General features: G+C 32.9%; 1 protein-coding gene across 1 annotated transcript; it reads left to right on the top strand.

Moving 5' to 3' along the window:
• Nucleotides 1-9,728: 9,728 nt before the first annotated feature.
• LOC107795103 (uncharacterized) lies at nucleotides 9,729-16,239 on the top strand. Its single transcript, XM_016617688.2, has 5 exons — nucleotides 9,729-10,057; nucleotides 10,367-10,481; nucleotides 10,682-11,305; nucleotides 11,676-11,859; nucleotides 15,851-16,239. The coding sequence occupies exons 1-5, from the start codon at nucleotides 9,981-9,983 to the stop codon at nucleotides 15,871-15,873; spliced, it is 1,023 nt and encodes a 340-aa protein (XP_016473174.1). The 5' UTR covers nucleotides 9,729-9,980; the 3' UTR covers nucleotides 15,874-16,239.
• The last annotated feature ends 1,736 nt before the right edge of the window (nucleotides 16,240-17,975 follow it).

Here is a 17,975-nt window from a genome sequence, read left to right as displayed (position 1 = left end):
TATTCTGTAATTGGAATCGGTGTAATTAGTAGGGTAGTAATTATACAGTCTAGTAATTATACAGTTGTGTAATTACGACGACCTATTTAATTGTCATAGTGTAATTACAGTGTAATTACATGCTTACTGTTTGGTTGCACAAGTGCAATTACATAATTAAATTAAATTTTAAATTAAGTAATTATTAAAATTTTAAAGTTAATATAATAATATATACCTATAAATTTTTATAAGTATAAATGATATTATATTGGGTATTTAAGATGTATATTTTTTCGTGAATATACATTAATTTAGTAATCATATATTTATAACTAATATTATAAAAATAATTTATATATATATTTTAAATTAATAATATTTAGTTTAGATACTTACAACAATTAAAAATATACGTTTTATAAGAACATCATGGAATTCATGTTTGATAAAATAAATTAATTTATAAATATAATGTCATAACATTAGTCAAATATTTCACAAAACTAATCTATTAATTCTAACTAAAAAATGAACAACATGCAATGTGAGCCAATACTACTAAAACAAGTAAATTAGAACCATGAATATAACTCAATTTCAAAATTCAAAAAAAATAAATTAGTTTAACATATGTCAAATTCTGACATAATATAGTAAGTTCCACTACAACTTAAGATTAGGAAACATGACAAGTTTATAACCACATTCAACAATGAAATTCCACTTTAATTGCATTACTCATTATATGCCAGGTTTGTTTATGACTCATTAATATTTTTAATATTAGGAGGTGTAGTTTCAAAAAATAAAAAATAAAATATAAGCAATTACATGGAATCACAAGAAGTAAAGATAGAGAAACAAAGGATAAATAATGTACAAAGAAAATATATTTTAAAATTTCAAAAGAAATTAAAAAGTAAAAATACAATTAAAAATTAAAATAATAGAAATAAAAAGTTATAAAGAAAATATAAATTAATTACTTGGAAAGTGTAATTACACCTCTCCAATTACACCCAATTCAATGCTGATCAAGTAATTACTTGGCCAAACAAACATGTCAAACTGTGTAATTACACTCAATTACATTCAAATCTATTTTCAAGGTGGCTTTTCAAACATACTCTTAACAATAATTTTTAGGTTCAATTCATGGAAATGAAATTGCTTCTGATAGAAAAATTTGTACCCGTAAAATTGAAGAGAAGGATGATGACAGAGCACAAGGCTTCTGCTAAAGTGCATACCAGGACTTAAAACCATATTCTGAAGTGAAACAATCAACAAAAGGCAAAGGTGCAACAGTCAATTTTAGAGAAGAAAGAAAAATTGATTTTCTAGTCAATTGATTTTCACTAGGTTACAACCACAAAGTGACAAGTGCAGTGCCACACTGTTTATTTTTTAGTCCAAACCTCAAAATGGCATAAATTCACCATTCACAGCTGTAGTCAAGTCAACCAACTCGGAAAGAGAACCTTTTCCTTATTTTCATGCACACTCGTTTTGATCGCACCCCTAATTCCCTAACCTATTGAAAACGTGTGAATTATCTTATCTAAAATTTGTATTTTTTAAAAAGTATATTTCTTACTTGTTCTGTTCCAGTTTATCTAAACCTATTTTTTTTTGGCCCATTTAAAAAAGAATGACTTTTTTCTAAATTTGGTAACAATTTAGCTTAAACTTACAATTTTACCCTTAATGATAAGTTTCTATAGCCATACAAATACTATCGGCCACTTTTTGACTTGTTTAAGACCACAAATTCCATAAATCTTCATTTTTTCTTAAATTTTGTGCCCAATCAATTTACAAAAATTGGAACGGAGGAAGTCTTTATTTATCTTAGATTTACAACACATTATCAACATGCCAAAATTATTTACTTAGGACAGACTCAAATGGAGACTTGTGCAGTTATGCTTACTCTGTTTTGATATTTCTTCCCCTGAACTTCATGGAATTTAATTTAGACATTTCAATTCTGTTGGGATATATACTATTAATCATGAGTTTGGTTTAGATATAGTATTTATTATGAAATAATTGTTTATTCAGTTTTAATAAAGTTTTAAATAGATCATATAATAGTTTGTGTCCTTTGCTTATATAGTAGATGATTTAGTGTATAGAGTTTAGCTTATACACGGAAGATTAAATCATCGGTTTCTTATAAGTATAAAGTTTGAGTTCACAATCTAATGATGGAATTGGACAAACCATCAGGAATGATTGTAGCACAAGATTAAATATAATTAATCTTGATTATGGGAATGGTTTAATTCCAACTTCTTGTGCTAGTACATTTTGTATGTATTGAACGGACCAGGTAGAGATAAATATTTTATACTGACTTAATAAAATAAACTCTCTAGCCATTAAATGTACTTATACTCTTAATCTTGATATAATTATTATTAGCTGTGTATATTATTATTGTTTTGATTTATTAAAAGACGAGATTCCTTCGTGGGTCAATATGCCTGGTAAATTGGATAATAATAATATACATTGACGAAGTAATAGTTAGTTGATGGAATCCATGTCTCGGTTTAGAGATTGATGATATACCTTTATGAAAGCTTATAAGTTTGCATGTGTAAACCCGGCCGGTGGATTTTGTATCCGATACATGAAATAAGTTAAGCGAAAGTCTAAAGGAAATAATCAATAAATTAAATCGTCAGTAATTTAATTTACTTGATTAGTATCTGAATCTTAATATGGGGAGTTAAATAAGACTTAATGGATGAATTTCGAAATTGGATAAGGAGTGCAATTACGGATTTTTAGTGGAATAATTCGTAATTAATTATGGTAGATATTAATTTCGAAAATTAGAAATTAATTCCATAATTGAAGCCTTGTTAATTAAATTCTGTGGTCCCTACTGTGCCTAAATAATAGGAAATAAAGGAATCATTTTTCTGGTGGAAAAGAAAACCCAACAGGTTTTGGAAAAGGGTCTTAACCCTTAAAACTTGTGCTATAAATACATAAGGTTTTCCACCTAGAAAGATGAGTAGATGGTGGCTGAAATTTTCAGCCAAGTTTTCCTAGAAATTTCGCTCACACGAAATTGCTATTTTCGGGTATTATTTGGGTATCACAGTAGAAGACCGTGAAACGTTCGAGGATCACGATTGTGCGGGTGATGGAGATTCCATTGAGAAGTTATGGAACTGAAGACTCACGTGGTAGAAGAGATATGTTCACGCTTCAAGAGGTAACCCGTGAAATCCCGTTTATGCTAGTTGTCTAAATTACATGTGATTTTGATACTGGGATTGCTTCCGCTGCATATAATAATCCATCAATTGGTATCAGAGCTCACTCACATCTAATTAGATAACTAAGTTTTTCATGAAACAAGAATATGGTGTTTATGTGCATTTTTTGAATTACATATATATGTGGTTTTCTGAAAAACTGCACTGCTGTTTTGTGAATTAACTGTGCATAATTTATGGATTATTCTTATAATCATGAGATATACGTTTTCTTATTGATATTTGATTGAGATTATCTGAATTTTTTGGGGTAAACCCTAGAAAAACGCAAAACCTGTTTTTGACCGAATAGCCGGAATTTTCGGAGGTCAGCGAACTTGACGGACTCCGATTGAGCTGAAATTTGGTAGGTCCATCGGAAACGCCGTGGTGAGAAAAACTCACTGCTTTAGCAGTGAATCATGGTATTTTTCGGCGTTTTGAGGTTGTTTGAACTGTGTTTTGGACGTTTTTCTATTTTCTGGAAATTATTTCTTAATAATTTTAATTCTTTTTTAATTCAATGGTGTTGGGGATGACTCCCCATGGTCCCCATGATTAAATACTAGTCATATAATAGGTTTACACATTGACTATTAGCAAATAAACGTGTTGTTGTATTAAATTCAATAATAGAGGTGTAAGATTTTATTGACTAGGTCTTACAAAGTATAATTCATATTGTGTAATGATATAATTATTTTGTAAGAAAGTAAAATTCTCTATTTGATATCCTGGATGACTAATGACTGGAGCGTTTGGCATGTTTGTGCATAAAAAATTTCTCAAATTTAAGTTTATATTTTCATGCCCTACGTGATTACTAGTTTGGATTTTCGATGAAGAATTTTGTTCTCTGATTGGAGGTTCTAATTAAGTGAAATATGACGGTATGTTGTATGAGTTTTATAATGTTGGTATGACTTTTAAGCTATGGTCTACCATAAAATAATTTTATGAGCTAAATATATATTCACTTATAAATTGAGAATTTTATGAGTAATAAATAGTTACCACTGAAGTGGTTTGTTTATTTGAACTCATGAAAAATTCTTAGTAAATTTGTACATGTGAAATTATATCTATTCATGGATTGAACATTATGATTAATAAGTAGGATCCACAAAATGGTCTATTTATTTGAGTCATTGAAATATGTTTAATATACCATGTGAAAATTATCCTTGAGAAATCTACATTAATGGTGAAGGTTCATAACTAGAAAAAGAGTATTTATCTTTGGGTACTAGTGAAACTAACTCCACCCATGAGAAGAGATATTGGGGTTTTCACTGAACGGGAGAAAATATAATATCTCAAGTTCTTATGTATTTAATAAAAGGATAATTTATTGCAAAAGGAGATATTATATATCCTAGAAATAGGAAGAAAATAATATATGCCTTCAGCTCATAGTGTAATTATAAGGAGAATGGAAATCAATATCATATTTATTTTAATTCATGAAACTACTTAAAATGGTTATTCTCCGAGTTTGGTTACAGGCTAGTGGTCATGAATTTGATGGACTCCGATTAACCTGAAACTTGGTGGGTTCATCAAAAACGATCTAGTGAAAAAAAAACTCCTTGCTATGCAGTGAATCATGTTGTTTTTTTGGCATTTTGAGGTCGTTTAGATGGGTTTTCAAGCAGTTTATTAAATTGAATTTGTTATAAATATGAAAAATTATTCTTTATATATCGGCTATATTTGTGTTAAATCTGAAACATGATGATTTAACTTGATATGATATATAGCAAGAATGCAAATCACATGGATTTAATCCTGACTACGCCAAAAAAAATTATTCGAATTTGGTCTAGTTTTTGGCGATCATGAATTTCACGATCTCCGAATGACCTGAAATTCGGTAGGATTATTGGAAACGATCATTTAAGAAGAACTCACTGTTGTGCAGTGAATCACATCGTATTTTGACGATTTGGGATCGTTTAGGTGAGTTTTTGGAGGTTTGACGGATTAAAATGTGATTTACATACGAAAAGTCATTCTTTCTATCATTTTATATGTCTAATCTGGAACATGATAACACATGTTGATTTGACATGAATTGGTATATGATAAAAAAATTGTAGGTCATATTTTAAATTCTTAAAAAAATGCTTAAAATGATAATTTTCCAAATTTGGTCGCAATTTTTGATTGATATGAAATTTGGTAGATTTATCAGAAATAGTCCAGTCAACAATAATCACCACTATACAGTGTGAAATATTAATTTTAGTATTTTAAGACTGTTTAAATGGGTATTGAGCATTTTTTTTTAATATGGAACTTAATCCTCAGAGAAAAGTTCGTGGTTGTGATAAAGTGGTGATGGGAATAAACCCCTATGGTCTTCATTTTATTTATTTATAGTGAGATAATAAATTTATGCGTTGACATTAGGTCTTCCTCCATATCAGATAAATTTATTATGAACTCACTGGCTATAGTTACTAGTTATTGATAACCAGTATTAACTCTCCATCTGAGCTTAAAGGGTTGAATCAATTTTGTAACTACAATACAATCATGATTAAGTGGTGATAGAAATATATTTCTATGGTCTTCCACTATTAATTTCAAGTGAGTAATAAATTTATGCGTTGACTTTAGGTCTTCCTCCATATCGGATAAATTTATTGTAAGCTCACTAGGTGAAATACTAGTAATTGATATCGTGTACTTACTCTCCATCTGAGTATACATGTTGGATCAATGAAACTAGAGCTATTAAAAATGATGTTCACTTGACTTAAATTAACAGTATACTCTCCATCTGAGTTGGGTCTGTTTTAATTATTGGAGTGAATAATCTGGCATTGCATATGTATGTTGCATGAGTAGTTCTTTCCCATCGAAATTGCTATTCAAGATGCATGACATATATGTGTAGTGTGTTTTAAAATTTTTGTATTAAAAAGTTATATACAATTGACTGAAAATAATAGTATGCTCTCCATCTGAGTTGGTTCTATTTATTTTTGGATTGTATAATTCTTGTATTATATAATATACTTTGCATGAATAATTTTTTTCCCATCGAAATTTATTATTCCAGATGCATGTATGTATATAAATATTGAATGCAGTCTGAATTTTACTATTCAGTGTTTTGACTTATTATGATCTATTTAATATTTTTATCTCAACTCCACAATGATTTTATGCAATTTGTCGTATTACTTGTTAAAATTTTCTTTTAGTGATAAGGCATTAATTTTAAGGATGCAATATATGTACTTTTGTTAGAAGAAATTTAATTTCGGTTTCTGGGCAAAATAAGAGATAGATATTTGTTTTATTTTTCGAATAACCTTGAGTTATTGAGCTTAATAAACACTTTATCTCTTGTGGTACATGAATGCATGACCTTGTTATTATATATTGACGTCTCTCCTGAACAGAACAATATTAGTCTACCTCATAAGAGAATATGTTCTTCAAAATTGAGTAAAACTTATCTGTGCACTTTTATCTAAGTCATATTAATCTGGATAGGATTTCAAGTTGGTCAAGTATGGACCTTAAGGTTCATTGAAAGTAGAGGCACTACCAACTTGTGGATCCTGTTTGGAAGGAAATTTGACTAAAAGATGTTTCCCTTTAAAAGGAAATAAAACTACTGATAAGCTAGAATGAATCCTTTCTGATTTGTATGGTTAAATGAACATACTCGTAAGAGATAGATTTTGGGTATTTTATGACGTTCATAAATGATTACTCAAAATATTAATATATTTATTTGATGCACTGTAAGTCTTAATGAATTAAGTAATTCAAGGTTTTTAAGACTTGAAATAGAGAAGCACCAAAGAAATATATTAAGTTACTACAATTTGATTGTATTGGCGAGCATCTCTCTAAAGAGTTTTTTAGTTACATATCAGAATAGGGATTACATCTCAATTGACTACACCGTAAACTCCATAATAGAGTCGTGTAGTAGAAAGAAGAAATAAGTCTCTTTTGGATATGGATAGACTAATGACGTGTTATTCAGATTTGCCTTATTTATTTTTGGAATATTTCCTGGAAACTTCAAATTACATTCTGAATTTAGTTCCTTCTAAGCTAGTACCTGGGACATCTATAGAACTGTGGACTGAATGTAAGCTTGGTCTGTGGCATGTTCAGATATAGAATTATCCCGCATATGTGCTGAAAGGGAAAGCAGATATGTAAGTTGGAACTAAGGATGGATAGGTGCATGTTTATCGAATATCCAAGAAAACGAATGAAGCTTTATTTTATTGTCCTAAAGAAAATAAGGCAATTGTTAAAACAAATGCATTTTTCTAGATAAGGACTGTTTAATAAAACATGTTCCTAGAAGTAAACTATTTTTACAGGAACTGGACAAAGAAATAACTAGATGTTCAAGAACATCAAAACCCACACGTCAGAATTGACGTTCCATTGCATTTAAGTAGTGGGAGAACGTTAATAGACATAATATGCCTTTATCGAGTGGGAGTGATGTTTGAACATTGAACACTATAGTAAGAAGTCCCTAATATTTCAATGTCGTGAGGTAACGAAGGTAATATTAGTGGTACTTCGTCTTAGTGGGAGAAAACTAAAGAAAATTATAGTTCGGTGTTCATTCTTGGGATAGTTTCGGTAACAGGATCTCTGAAGAGTTTAATACCAAACTAGATAATTACGACAAAGTACTACTGGACAAATATTGCATCAGATATAACTTGGCAAGATTCTTTAACAAAACCTTATTTGGTGAAGACTTTTAATAGTCATGTAAAAGAATGCCTGAGAAAGTTGTAGATGCATGGTTATGAGTCTAAGTAGGAGATTGTTGGGGCATATACTATTAACCATGCATTTGGATATAGTATATTCTAATAATTATCATGGTTAAAAGTCTAAGTGGGAGATTGTTGGGATATATACTATTAACCATGAGTTTGGTTTAGATATAGTATTTATTATGAAATAATTGTTTATTCAGTTTTAATAAAGTTTTAAATAGATCATATAATAGTTTGTGTCCTTTGCTTATATAGTAGATGATTTAGTGTATAGAGTTTAGCTTATACACGAAAGATTAAATCATCGGTTCTTATAAGTATAAAGTTTGAGTTCACAATCTAATAATGGAATTGGACAAACCATCAGGAATGATTGTAGCACAAGATTAAATATAATTAATCTTGATTATGGGAATGGTTTAATTCCAACTTCTTGTGCTAGTACATTTTGTATGTATTGAACGGACCAGGTAGAGATAAATATTTTATACTGACTTAATAAAATAAACTCTCTAGCCATTAAATGTACTTATACTCTTAATCTTGATATAATTATTATTAGCTGTGTATATTATTATTGTTTTGATTTATTAAAAGGCGAGATTCTTTCGTGGGTCAATATGCCTGGTAAATTGGATAATAATAATATACATTGACGAAGTAATAGTTAGTTGATGGAATCCATGTCTCGGTTTAGAGATTGATGATATACCTTTATGAAAGCTTATAAGTTTGCATGTGTAAACCCGACCGGTGGATTTTGTATCCGACAAATGAAATAAGTTAAACGAAAGTCTAAAGGAAATAATCAATAAATTAAATCATCAGTAATTTAATTTACTTGATTAGTATCTGAATCTTAATATGGGGAGTTAAATAAGACTTAATGGATGAATTTCGAAATTGGATAAGGAGTGCAATTACGGATTTTTAGTGGAATAATTCGTAATTAATTATGGTAGATATTAATTTCGAAAATTAGAAATTAATTCCATAATTGAAGCCTTGTTAATTAAATTCTGTGGTCCCTACTGTGCCTAAATAATAGGAAATAAAGGAATCATTTTTCTGGTGGAAAAGAAAACCCAACAGGTTTTGGAAAAGGGTCTTAACCCTTAAAACTTGTGCTATAAATACATAAGGTTTTCCACCTAGAAAGATGAGTAGATGGTGGCTGAAATTTTCAGCCAAGTTTCCTAGAAATTTCGCTCACACGAAATTGCTATTTTCGGGTATTATTTGGGTAACACAGTAGAAGACCGTGAAACGTTCGAGGATCACGATTGTGCGGGTGATGGAGATTCCATTGAGAAGTTATGGAACTGAAGGCTCACGTGGTAGAAGAGATATGTTCACGCTTCAAGAGGTAACCCGTGAAATCCCGTTTATACTAGTTGTCTAAATTACATGTGATTTTGATACTGGGATTGCTTCCGCTACATATAATAATCCATCAAATTCATTTAAAATGAATACTTTAAATCCCTTTGTTTCGTGTTCGCTGAATTGGACGCAGTGGGTGATATATATTTCCTATTTTTTTCGTCATAGTGGTGGGTGAGATTTTTTTTTTTTTCAACTAACAAAAAGAAAATAAAATAAATTAAATTTTAAAAATTATTTTAACAGAATCATTCTTCCTGGAAACTCTTACGCGTGCGGCACGATTAATTTAAATAAATCATGTGTTTTACGGAAACCACTAACCATTATCTTATCTTCCCAACTAATAAAAGTGAAATCACAATTAGTACTTTTCTAGAACATCTTTCTACTTTAAATTTGAAAATCTACGTATACTTGGATTAGTTCAATATTCGTAGATTTATTTTGCTTAGAAAATCATAATCTGTTAGAATATTTTCCGTAGTAATTGTCAATTGAATAAATTTTGGGGTTCTCCCCATTTGTCTGCCAATTATTTGTAAAAAATTCGATTTTGGAGGATATGGGGTCGTATTTTGATCTGTGGGAGAAAGATCCCTTCTTTTCTGCTGCAGAAGAGGTTCAACAATCTGCTGATAGGTAATTTAACATTTCCTGGAAAATTTCTAATTTGTTTTGTAGGTTTTTTAAACCTCTAAAATTCCTTGAAAGACAAATTTTTAAATAGTGTTGGAAAAATGAAATAAGCTCTAATAGAGTGGAAAGGATATATGTGATGTGTAATTGGTTATTTTGGTAGGTTTGGGTTAGTTTTATTAGAGTTATTATAAATATGTTCTCTGTGAATTTTTCTGTGAGTAGTGGTGCAAAGATTGAAGCCTTTCTTGGTTTTTCATTTGTGGGGTTTTGCCATGTTCATTGAAATATTTATTTAATTTCCTTTTAAAGGATGGAATCAACTTATAGAACCTGGATTCATGCATTGAAGGATACTTCTGGTCGTTGGAATTCGGATGAGCTATGCAGAGACCTAAGGACTACCCTTGGCACTGCTAAATGGCAGGTACTACCCCTCCCCCGCCCTCAAATAAAAAGCACATCGTAATCCCAAATTATTTGGGGTTGGCTATATGAATGCTTTATATTCCACCCTAGGACAAAGGCCTGAAAAGAAATGATTAATTTACATGTATACTCGCATATGAGGTGTTATTGTTGGATGTAATAGAAAGATAAAAACTGAATTTTTGGATGTTAATGCAGTTGGAGGAATTTGAACGGGCAGTTAGTTCGAGCTATGATAATGCCTCAACTGATGATGCTAAAGAAAGGCACCGTGAATTTGTTATCGCAATAGACAATCAAATTAAGAAAGTAGAGAAGAGTCTAAATGAATCAGCTACTTCACAAAGCAATCAATGGGTGTGCTTGGATGAGAGGGAGCTCAATGAACTGGCTGTGTTTCTCTCAGGACCGCCGGCCTCTTCCTCTCTTGCGAAGAAAGACTCTGTAAAAGTTCATGAAGTAGAGCAGAAACCAGCATTCTGGGAACAGGATTGTAAGCAAGGAATGCCAGAGTATTCAAAGAGTTCGTCTCACTTAGTGGACGCGGGTCACATTGAGGATGAGAAGTTCTCAGGGCACCGGAAGACAGCAAGTGCTTGTGCTGACGTTGGTGCTTGGAAGATCGCAGTTGCTGATGACATTTACGGCAAACAACCTGCACCATCCATTCGGAAGATCCCCAGTATTCATGGGCTGTTGAATTGCATGGAAACTGCAACGAAGTTGAAGTGGTCGAAGAATGGTTACAGGAAGTTGAAATTCAATCCTGATGATCACCAAGAAGCTGATAGTACATTGCCGCAGTCTCAGCCATTGACAAGGGTGTGTAATTTTTTTCTGCAATATCCGGCATGGATGACTCCCTCTGTCCTATTTTATGTGACATAATTTGATTCTCTTTTTCAAGATTTAACAATTTATGTTAATATTAACACTAGTGGATTCAAATTTGAAAATGAAACTTGAACTATTAAAAACTAGATTAAGAATTCTATCTATAATAAGGAATATAGTAAAACTATTGAATATAAAATTCTTAGTGAATCATGATCAAAATCATATAGTTTTACCTTTTGAGGTCAAATAAATTTGAATAAAGGGATTTGATTTGTTAATTTCTAAATACTTTTATATTTACTTCACCAATTAATGATGTCCTTTAATTCTTACTTAATCTGATTTTTCAATTAAGGGCATCAACACATGTTATGAGAGGAGTAAGATTTGCCTTGATGGATGCGATGAAAATTATGAGAAGCAACTCGATGGTTGGTATGGAGCAGTGCAACGACAGCTGCAACGGTCTCAGTATTATATGAAATATAATCGACCTGTTCAAATGCTTTCTTCTGTGGTTCTTCTAATTTTCTTGATTGGTGAGTCTGCTAACATAAGCTTGTTTATCCATAATTACCTTATCTTTCCGTCGTAGAAAAAACCTAAAATTTTATTTTGAGTTTTCACAATTTTGAAAGAAAAATTTACCTTATAAAAACAAGCAATAATAGCTTTCCAGAGTTCATTCTGTTGATTCTATAGTTTCACGGCTGTTGTGGTTTTCTTTTTTGATCTCTTTGGATTTGAATTTTTTTTGATAGACATGGTTGAGTTTTCTTAATTGTAGGAATGTATTTCTGTTGCTACACTAGATGAAGCTTTTTCTGTGCAATTGATGTCTTTTCAGTTTTCTTTTTCTTTATTTTTGTTTGGGTTTCTTTTCGTTTGTTCAACCTCCCCCCCCCTCTCTCTATCAACAAACTTCCAATCTATCCGATAAAATGGATAACCTAGGAAGTCTGGTTCCATATATGGTTTTTGCTTGCGGTGATGATTCTTCTAATTTTCTTTCTTTCTTTCTTTCTTTCTTTATTCTGGTACATGGTAATTTGTTACATAAGATATGGAGTACCATCTTGGTACCTTTTTAATACGGCGAAATACATAAACAACCCCTTCAAGTTGTCCTCAACGGTCAGATGGACACCTCAATTGACCCATTTACCATTTAGACACTTCAAATGACTATTAAGTGTATCAAGTAAACATTCGAGTGGAGCAGACCTATGCGGTAATTAATAAGAATGACAAGTGTAATTTATAATTAAAATATTTGACACGTGTAATTAATAAGAAAATAATACCTTTTTCCTTATTTCCAACTAGACCATCGCCCCCCCCCCCCTCCAAACCACCCAACCTATTCTTCTTCCTTACGCCCCACACTTCCTTTCACTGTGATCTCCCAAAAGTAGAACCCCAAGTAGAAAATCATCGCATCTTTCCCTACCTTTCCCCTGTGACCATCGCACCTTTCATATGCCTTTTCTTCTTCATCTTCTTTCAAGCTTTCCCAGAAATTGCTGCAATTCTTTTCCTTCCTTTACTTCTTCTTCCCCAAAATCTGACCTCTTAGCCAAAATATGATGGACAGAGCCGTTCCACTCCAAATCTAAAGAAGAATGATTATATCAAAAGTTTTTCGGCTGTCGACTGCTACCTTTCGCCCTTCATTTATTTCTTTCTTAAAAAAATTTCTCTTGAAAAACCCAAGCAGTAAAGATCAATAAAAAAAATATTGGATCTTGGTCTTAATTTTTGCCGTGTAGGAGCCTCAAACATCTTTGTCGCCTGAGGTGATGTCTCTGTTGGTGGCGGCGACTGAGGTTATGGTGGTAGAGTTCAGTCATAAAGTTTATGATGGTAAATTTCATCTCAGACATGATTCTTCTAACTTAATGATGTGAAATTTAATTTATCCAATTAGTTATTATGGTAATGCTTGTGATTGATTGTATAAGCAATTGTAATAGTCTATATTGGACGAAATTGTGTGCTTATTTTATGTTTTTTCCATTTGTTGTAATTTGGAAGAAACTTTTTAATTGTTCTTGCTTTTCATCAATGGTGAAACTTGAAGAAGAAAGAAGTATGAAGATGAAGGTAAGTGGGGTCATTATAAAATAAGGTTAATTTAAAAAGAAAAAAGAGAAAAACATAATTTTGAGGGTTTCACGCGCCCAGACATGAATAAAAAGCACACACTTTGCCATGTCATCGTGAGGGGTTCATGAGACACACTTTAGCCGAGAAGAGGTGTCTCTATGGTCATTAGTATAATTGAGGTGTCCATCTGACCGTTGAGTACAACTTGAAGGGGTTGTTTATGTATTTCGCCTTTTAATAAACTTCTACCTTATCAAAAAAATAAAAGAAAAAGATATGGAGAAGCAAAAATATAAGAAATTACTACTGGCACCTCAATACAGTTTGTTGGCTGCGGAAAAGTGTTATTCCCCTCAAATAAATCTCTTTCTCTTGTTTACTTTTTGACATAAAAGCTTGACTAAAAACTACAGCAGATTTGTTGTTCTTTGTATTTCCTATGACCTATTTTATATGCTATTGATGTTGTCCCAACTATAGCAACATGCAATTATTGCAGTGGTTCTGCCTTTCCCTGGACTTGTGCATAGCCAGAGGGTAGTGCACCGAGCTACCCTTTTAGTGACTTATCATGTCTATGTTAAGATCAACAGTTCTTTTTGTCTTCCTCCACTATTTCCAATAGTACTACTTGTCTATGACACTGTTCGTACCAGCCTAACTTTTTTATGCTTTGCATTTATTTGAGCAAAAGATATCAGGATGGGGAAGAGCTCAGAGATCAATTTTTATTTCCTCTTTCCTTTCACCTATGTTGCTCAAACTCTCCGAAAATGTCGCCGGGTATGTGTCGTATCCTCCAAAAGTAGTGCATTTTTTGAGGATCCGACACGGTGCAACAACATTTTGGAGAGTCCGCCTAAAATAGCCTTTCACAACAAATGGGAGTTTTTTTGCAAGAACAAACATACCTTGGGATAATCATTGTAGACTCGGGAATTTTACATATTCTTTAATTTGGAGTTGGCAAATAGAAATTTTTGTTTGTCAGGATGCAGTCAGTAGAGACTTTTCCCGCACTTTTTCTTTGTGAATATTTTCTCTAGTTACAATCTGTCATTCCTATCTTCTCCGCCAGACAGTAATGGGGATCAGAAGATTTTTATGCAAGAAGGTAATTTGCTCCTTGTAGCCTAAGTATACAAGTCCTGCAGAAAGAGCCAGCAGTTAACACTATGCATTATGAGGTTTCTCAGGAAAGTTTTAGGAATAGAGGGAGGAGTTGAAAGTGAAACATTGATAACCTTTTACTTGAAATTGTGCTGTTGCACCTAGAAGAGAACTAATTGTGCCTTTCATCTATGTAATCCACTGTATTGGCAGCAACAGGTGTCATCACCACTTTTTACTTTGCAAATCCATAGTTGAGCTGAACCCCCCCCCCCCCCCCACAAACCCCCCGGTGATGCGGAGGGATTGCAATCTCCAAAGTCTTCATTTAGTTTAGCCATTGCAGCTGCCATATCTATTGACACAGAAAACCTGAACAAAAATTGCCAGCATCTACTACCTCATAGATCAACCTCATATCATCACTATCAAATTTATGCAAACATGTATAAAACACATGTTTACAGAAGTTTTGTGTACTGTGTACTACTGTACAATCTTCTTGATTCAACTCCTCTTTCTCTCTCACTCTCTCTCCCCAAATTAAGGATCAGTTGGTGAACCTTAGTGTAGATTTTAAGGCTAGTATTTTTTACATCATCATGACATGGAGGTTATAGGTTTGGACATTGAAGCACATAGAGCCACAACTGGGCACATTTAACTCTTCCTACTGCACAATGAGGGATTGTGGTCACCCTCTGGTTGGGTCTTGATTCACCCACCTTATTTGCTCCCTTGTATTAAATTGGTAGAAAGAAATTAAAGTAGCTCATTGTTATCTTGTTCAACTATTAGCTCTTTGTTATGGTTTTAAGTCAATATCTCATTAGGGCGCATCTTGGGAATATAATTGTTTTGTATTTGGTGAATGGAGAATGTTATTGGATAATGTTAACATTATGCTTCTCCAGGATGCACTCATGGGATATCATGAGAAGTCCACAGTAGATATTGCAATATATTAGAATCTTAATTTGCTTGACTACTCAGGAAAAGATTACCCCTCTTACTGATAGGACAAGGAGCCATATTTCCTTTTTGGTTTGTTTTCCAAAATTTCATAGGTTTTAAGGTAGAACTATGCTGTTATACGGTGGATGAAGCTGAAAGATGCCATGTTCACTTGCATTTAATGTGGTGGTGTGTTGCGTTCTTTTTATGTATATCTTGAAATACTTAGCCTTATGCTTGTTGACGTTTGCGTTACGCATTGCTAGTGCAGTTTTGTAGGACCCCATGGCTCAGTCAAAATTGTGCTTGAGTTGCTTCTACTTGTTGGGTACTCAGATAATTTTTTTCTTCTTGCTGCAGTTCTATTGGCATTCCATATTTGAGTGATGAGCCTTTGTTCCCGCAAAAGAAGAAAGCTTGCCGGGTTGAAAAGATCAGGGAACAATTGCCTATCAGCTGTTTTGGCAAGATAGGTGATCTTTCGAGTCATATGAAGCTGAGGCGTATTGCACAAGAATTGTTGCAGTAATACCCTAACCTCTATCCCCCCCAATTTAGGTTCCATTTGTGGTGGCTAAATGCTGTTGTAATATAAGATGAATCTTGTGGACTGCAGGTAATGTTGTTCCAATCCTGCATCCACAGAAATGAACCATTTCAGGTCTATTTGACCTGCTAAATCTTGTATAGTGTGCTAATGTCCTTTATTTTGCTTGTTAGTTCAAGCTTCCGCTTCTTTTTCTTGTCCAGGCTTCTCTCACCATTCTTGTGTCGGTTGCAATAACACTTTGTTTGGTATGATGGATAAACAAAAATAATCTTGGGATAAAAATTTAGTACTGCCTTGTCCTTTTTTTGGTTATTAATACTGAGATAAGTTATCCCATTGTTAAAAATAGTATCAGGATAACTTATACTTGCAAGAGGATAGAATGGTAACTCTAAGATAAAGATAAAGCAATCCCAGGATTAATACAGTATTCCAAATAGTAAACAAGAACTAATTTCAGTATAATTAATCCTAGCATAACTAATCCCAACATAATCTGTTTTCAAACCAAACGACCCCTTAATTAATTTTGTGAGAGGGGGTGGAATAGATCCATCTTACCTTGTGCTAGTCCAATTATGGGTAATGGCAATGGCGCAGTCGTGGGTAGGGTGGGTTTCAACATTCGCGGGGCGTGCAAGATTTTAATTTTTTAGAAGAAAAAAATTAATGCGGGGCGAGTTGCAGGTTGGGATTTTAATTTTTTGAACTAAAACCTAATACGTTCAATCTTCTTTAACTGTCGGGTTTCCTTTGAGATGTGTGTTTTTACAAGGAAATTTTACCTCATGTAGCAAAGGTATACACCATATTTATTATAAATCAAAATTATTTTAAAATATTATTTTCTATAGCTACCTTTTATATTTTATAGCAAAATAAGTATTTATGGCATATACTGCCATTGAGGCATGAAATACACTATTTATGTTTTTCCTCTCTCTTAGATAGCCGGACATACCTATTTTTAAGGTGATTGCCGTTATTGTATTCATGAATACATGGTCGCCAATACATGTGAATACATGCGCGTACAACTAGACTGCCCTGATTTTAGGTGCTTTTTGCTGCTGTATTCATGAATACATGGCGCAAATACATGTGAGTACCACTGGACTGCCCTGATTTTAGGTGCTTTTTATTGCTGTATTCATGAAACAACAGCGCGAATACATGCGCGTATCACTGGACTGCCCAGATTTCAGGTGCTTTTTATTGCTGTATTCATGAAACAACAGCGCGAATACATGCGCGTATCACTGGACTGCCCAGATTTTAGGTGCTTTATGCTGCTGTATTTATGAATACATGGCGCGAATACATGTGAATACATGCACGCACAGCTGGACTGCCCTTGTTTTGAGGCACTTTTTACTGCAGTATTCATAAATACATCAGCGCAAATACATGCACGTACAACAAGGCAGCCCTGATTTTAGGCGCTTTTTGCTGCTGCATTCATGAATACATGACGCGAATACATGCGCGTACAGTTGGACTACCATGATTTTAGGCATTTTTTGCTGCTGTATTCATGAATACAGCAGCACGAATACAGCGAATACACTACCGTAACAACTAAATAGTAGCTATAGAAAGTAATTATATATATGGTAGCTATAGGAAGTTAATAGCCACTGAACAATAGTGGTTTCTGAAAATTCCTCAAACTTACCATTTTTATGAAAGTTCCCCTAACAAATTGTTGCTAGAATTTCCATTTTTCATTATGCAAACACAGTCTAAATAAATTCACATTTTTAATCCGTGTTCGAAGGTGTATATATATGTCACGACCCTAAATCCGTGCCCGGTTGTGATGACGCCTCTCGTGAAGACAAGGCCAGCCGACACTTACCCATTTCAGTTTTAAGCAGTTAACAATGAGAATTAAGCCTAAAACATGATAAATGACCCAACATTTAAGCAGTCAAC

Source organism: Nicotiana tabacum, chromosome 20 (assembly GCF_000715075.1).
Source record: "Nicotiana tabacum cultivar K326 chromosome 20, ASM71507v2, whole genome shotgun sequence".
NCBI classification, from domain to species: Eukaryota; Viridiplantae; Streptophyta; class Magnoliopsida; order Solanales; family Solanaceae; genus Nicotiana; species Nicotiana tabacum.
Note: the sequence above shows the minus strand (reverse complement) of the source record. Positions and strands in the feature narration are given on the sequence as shown.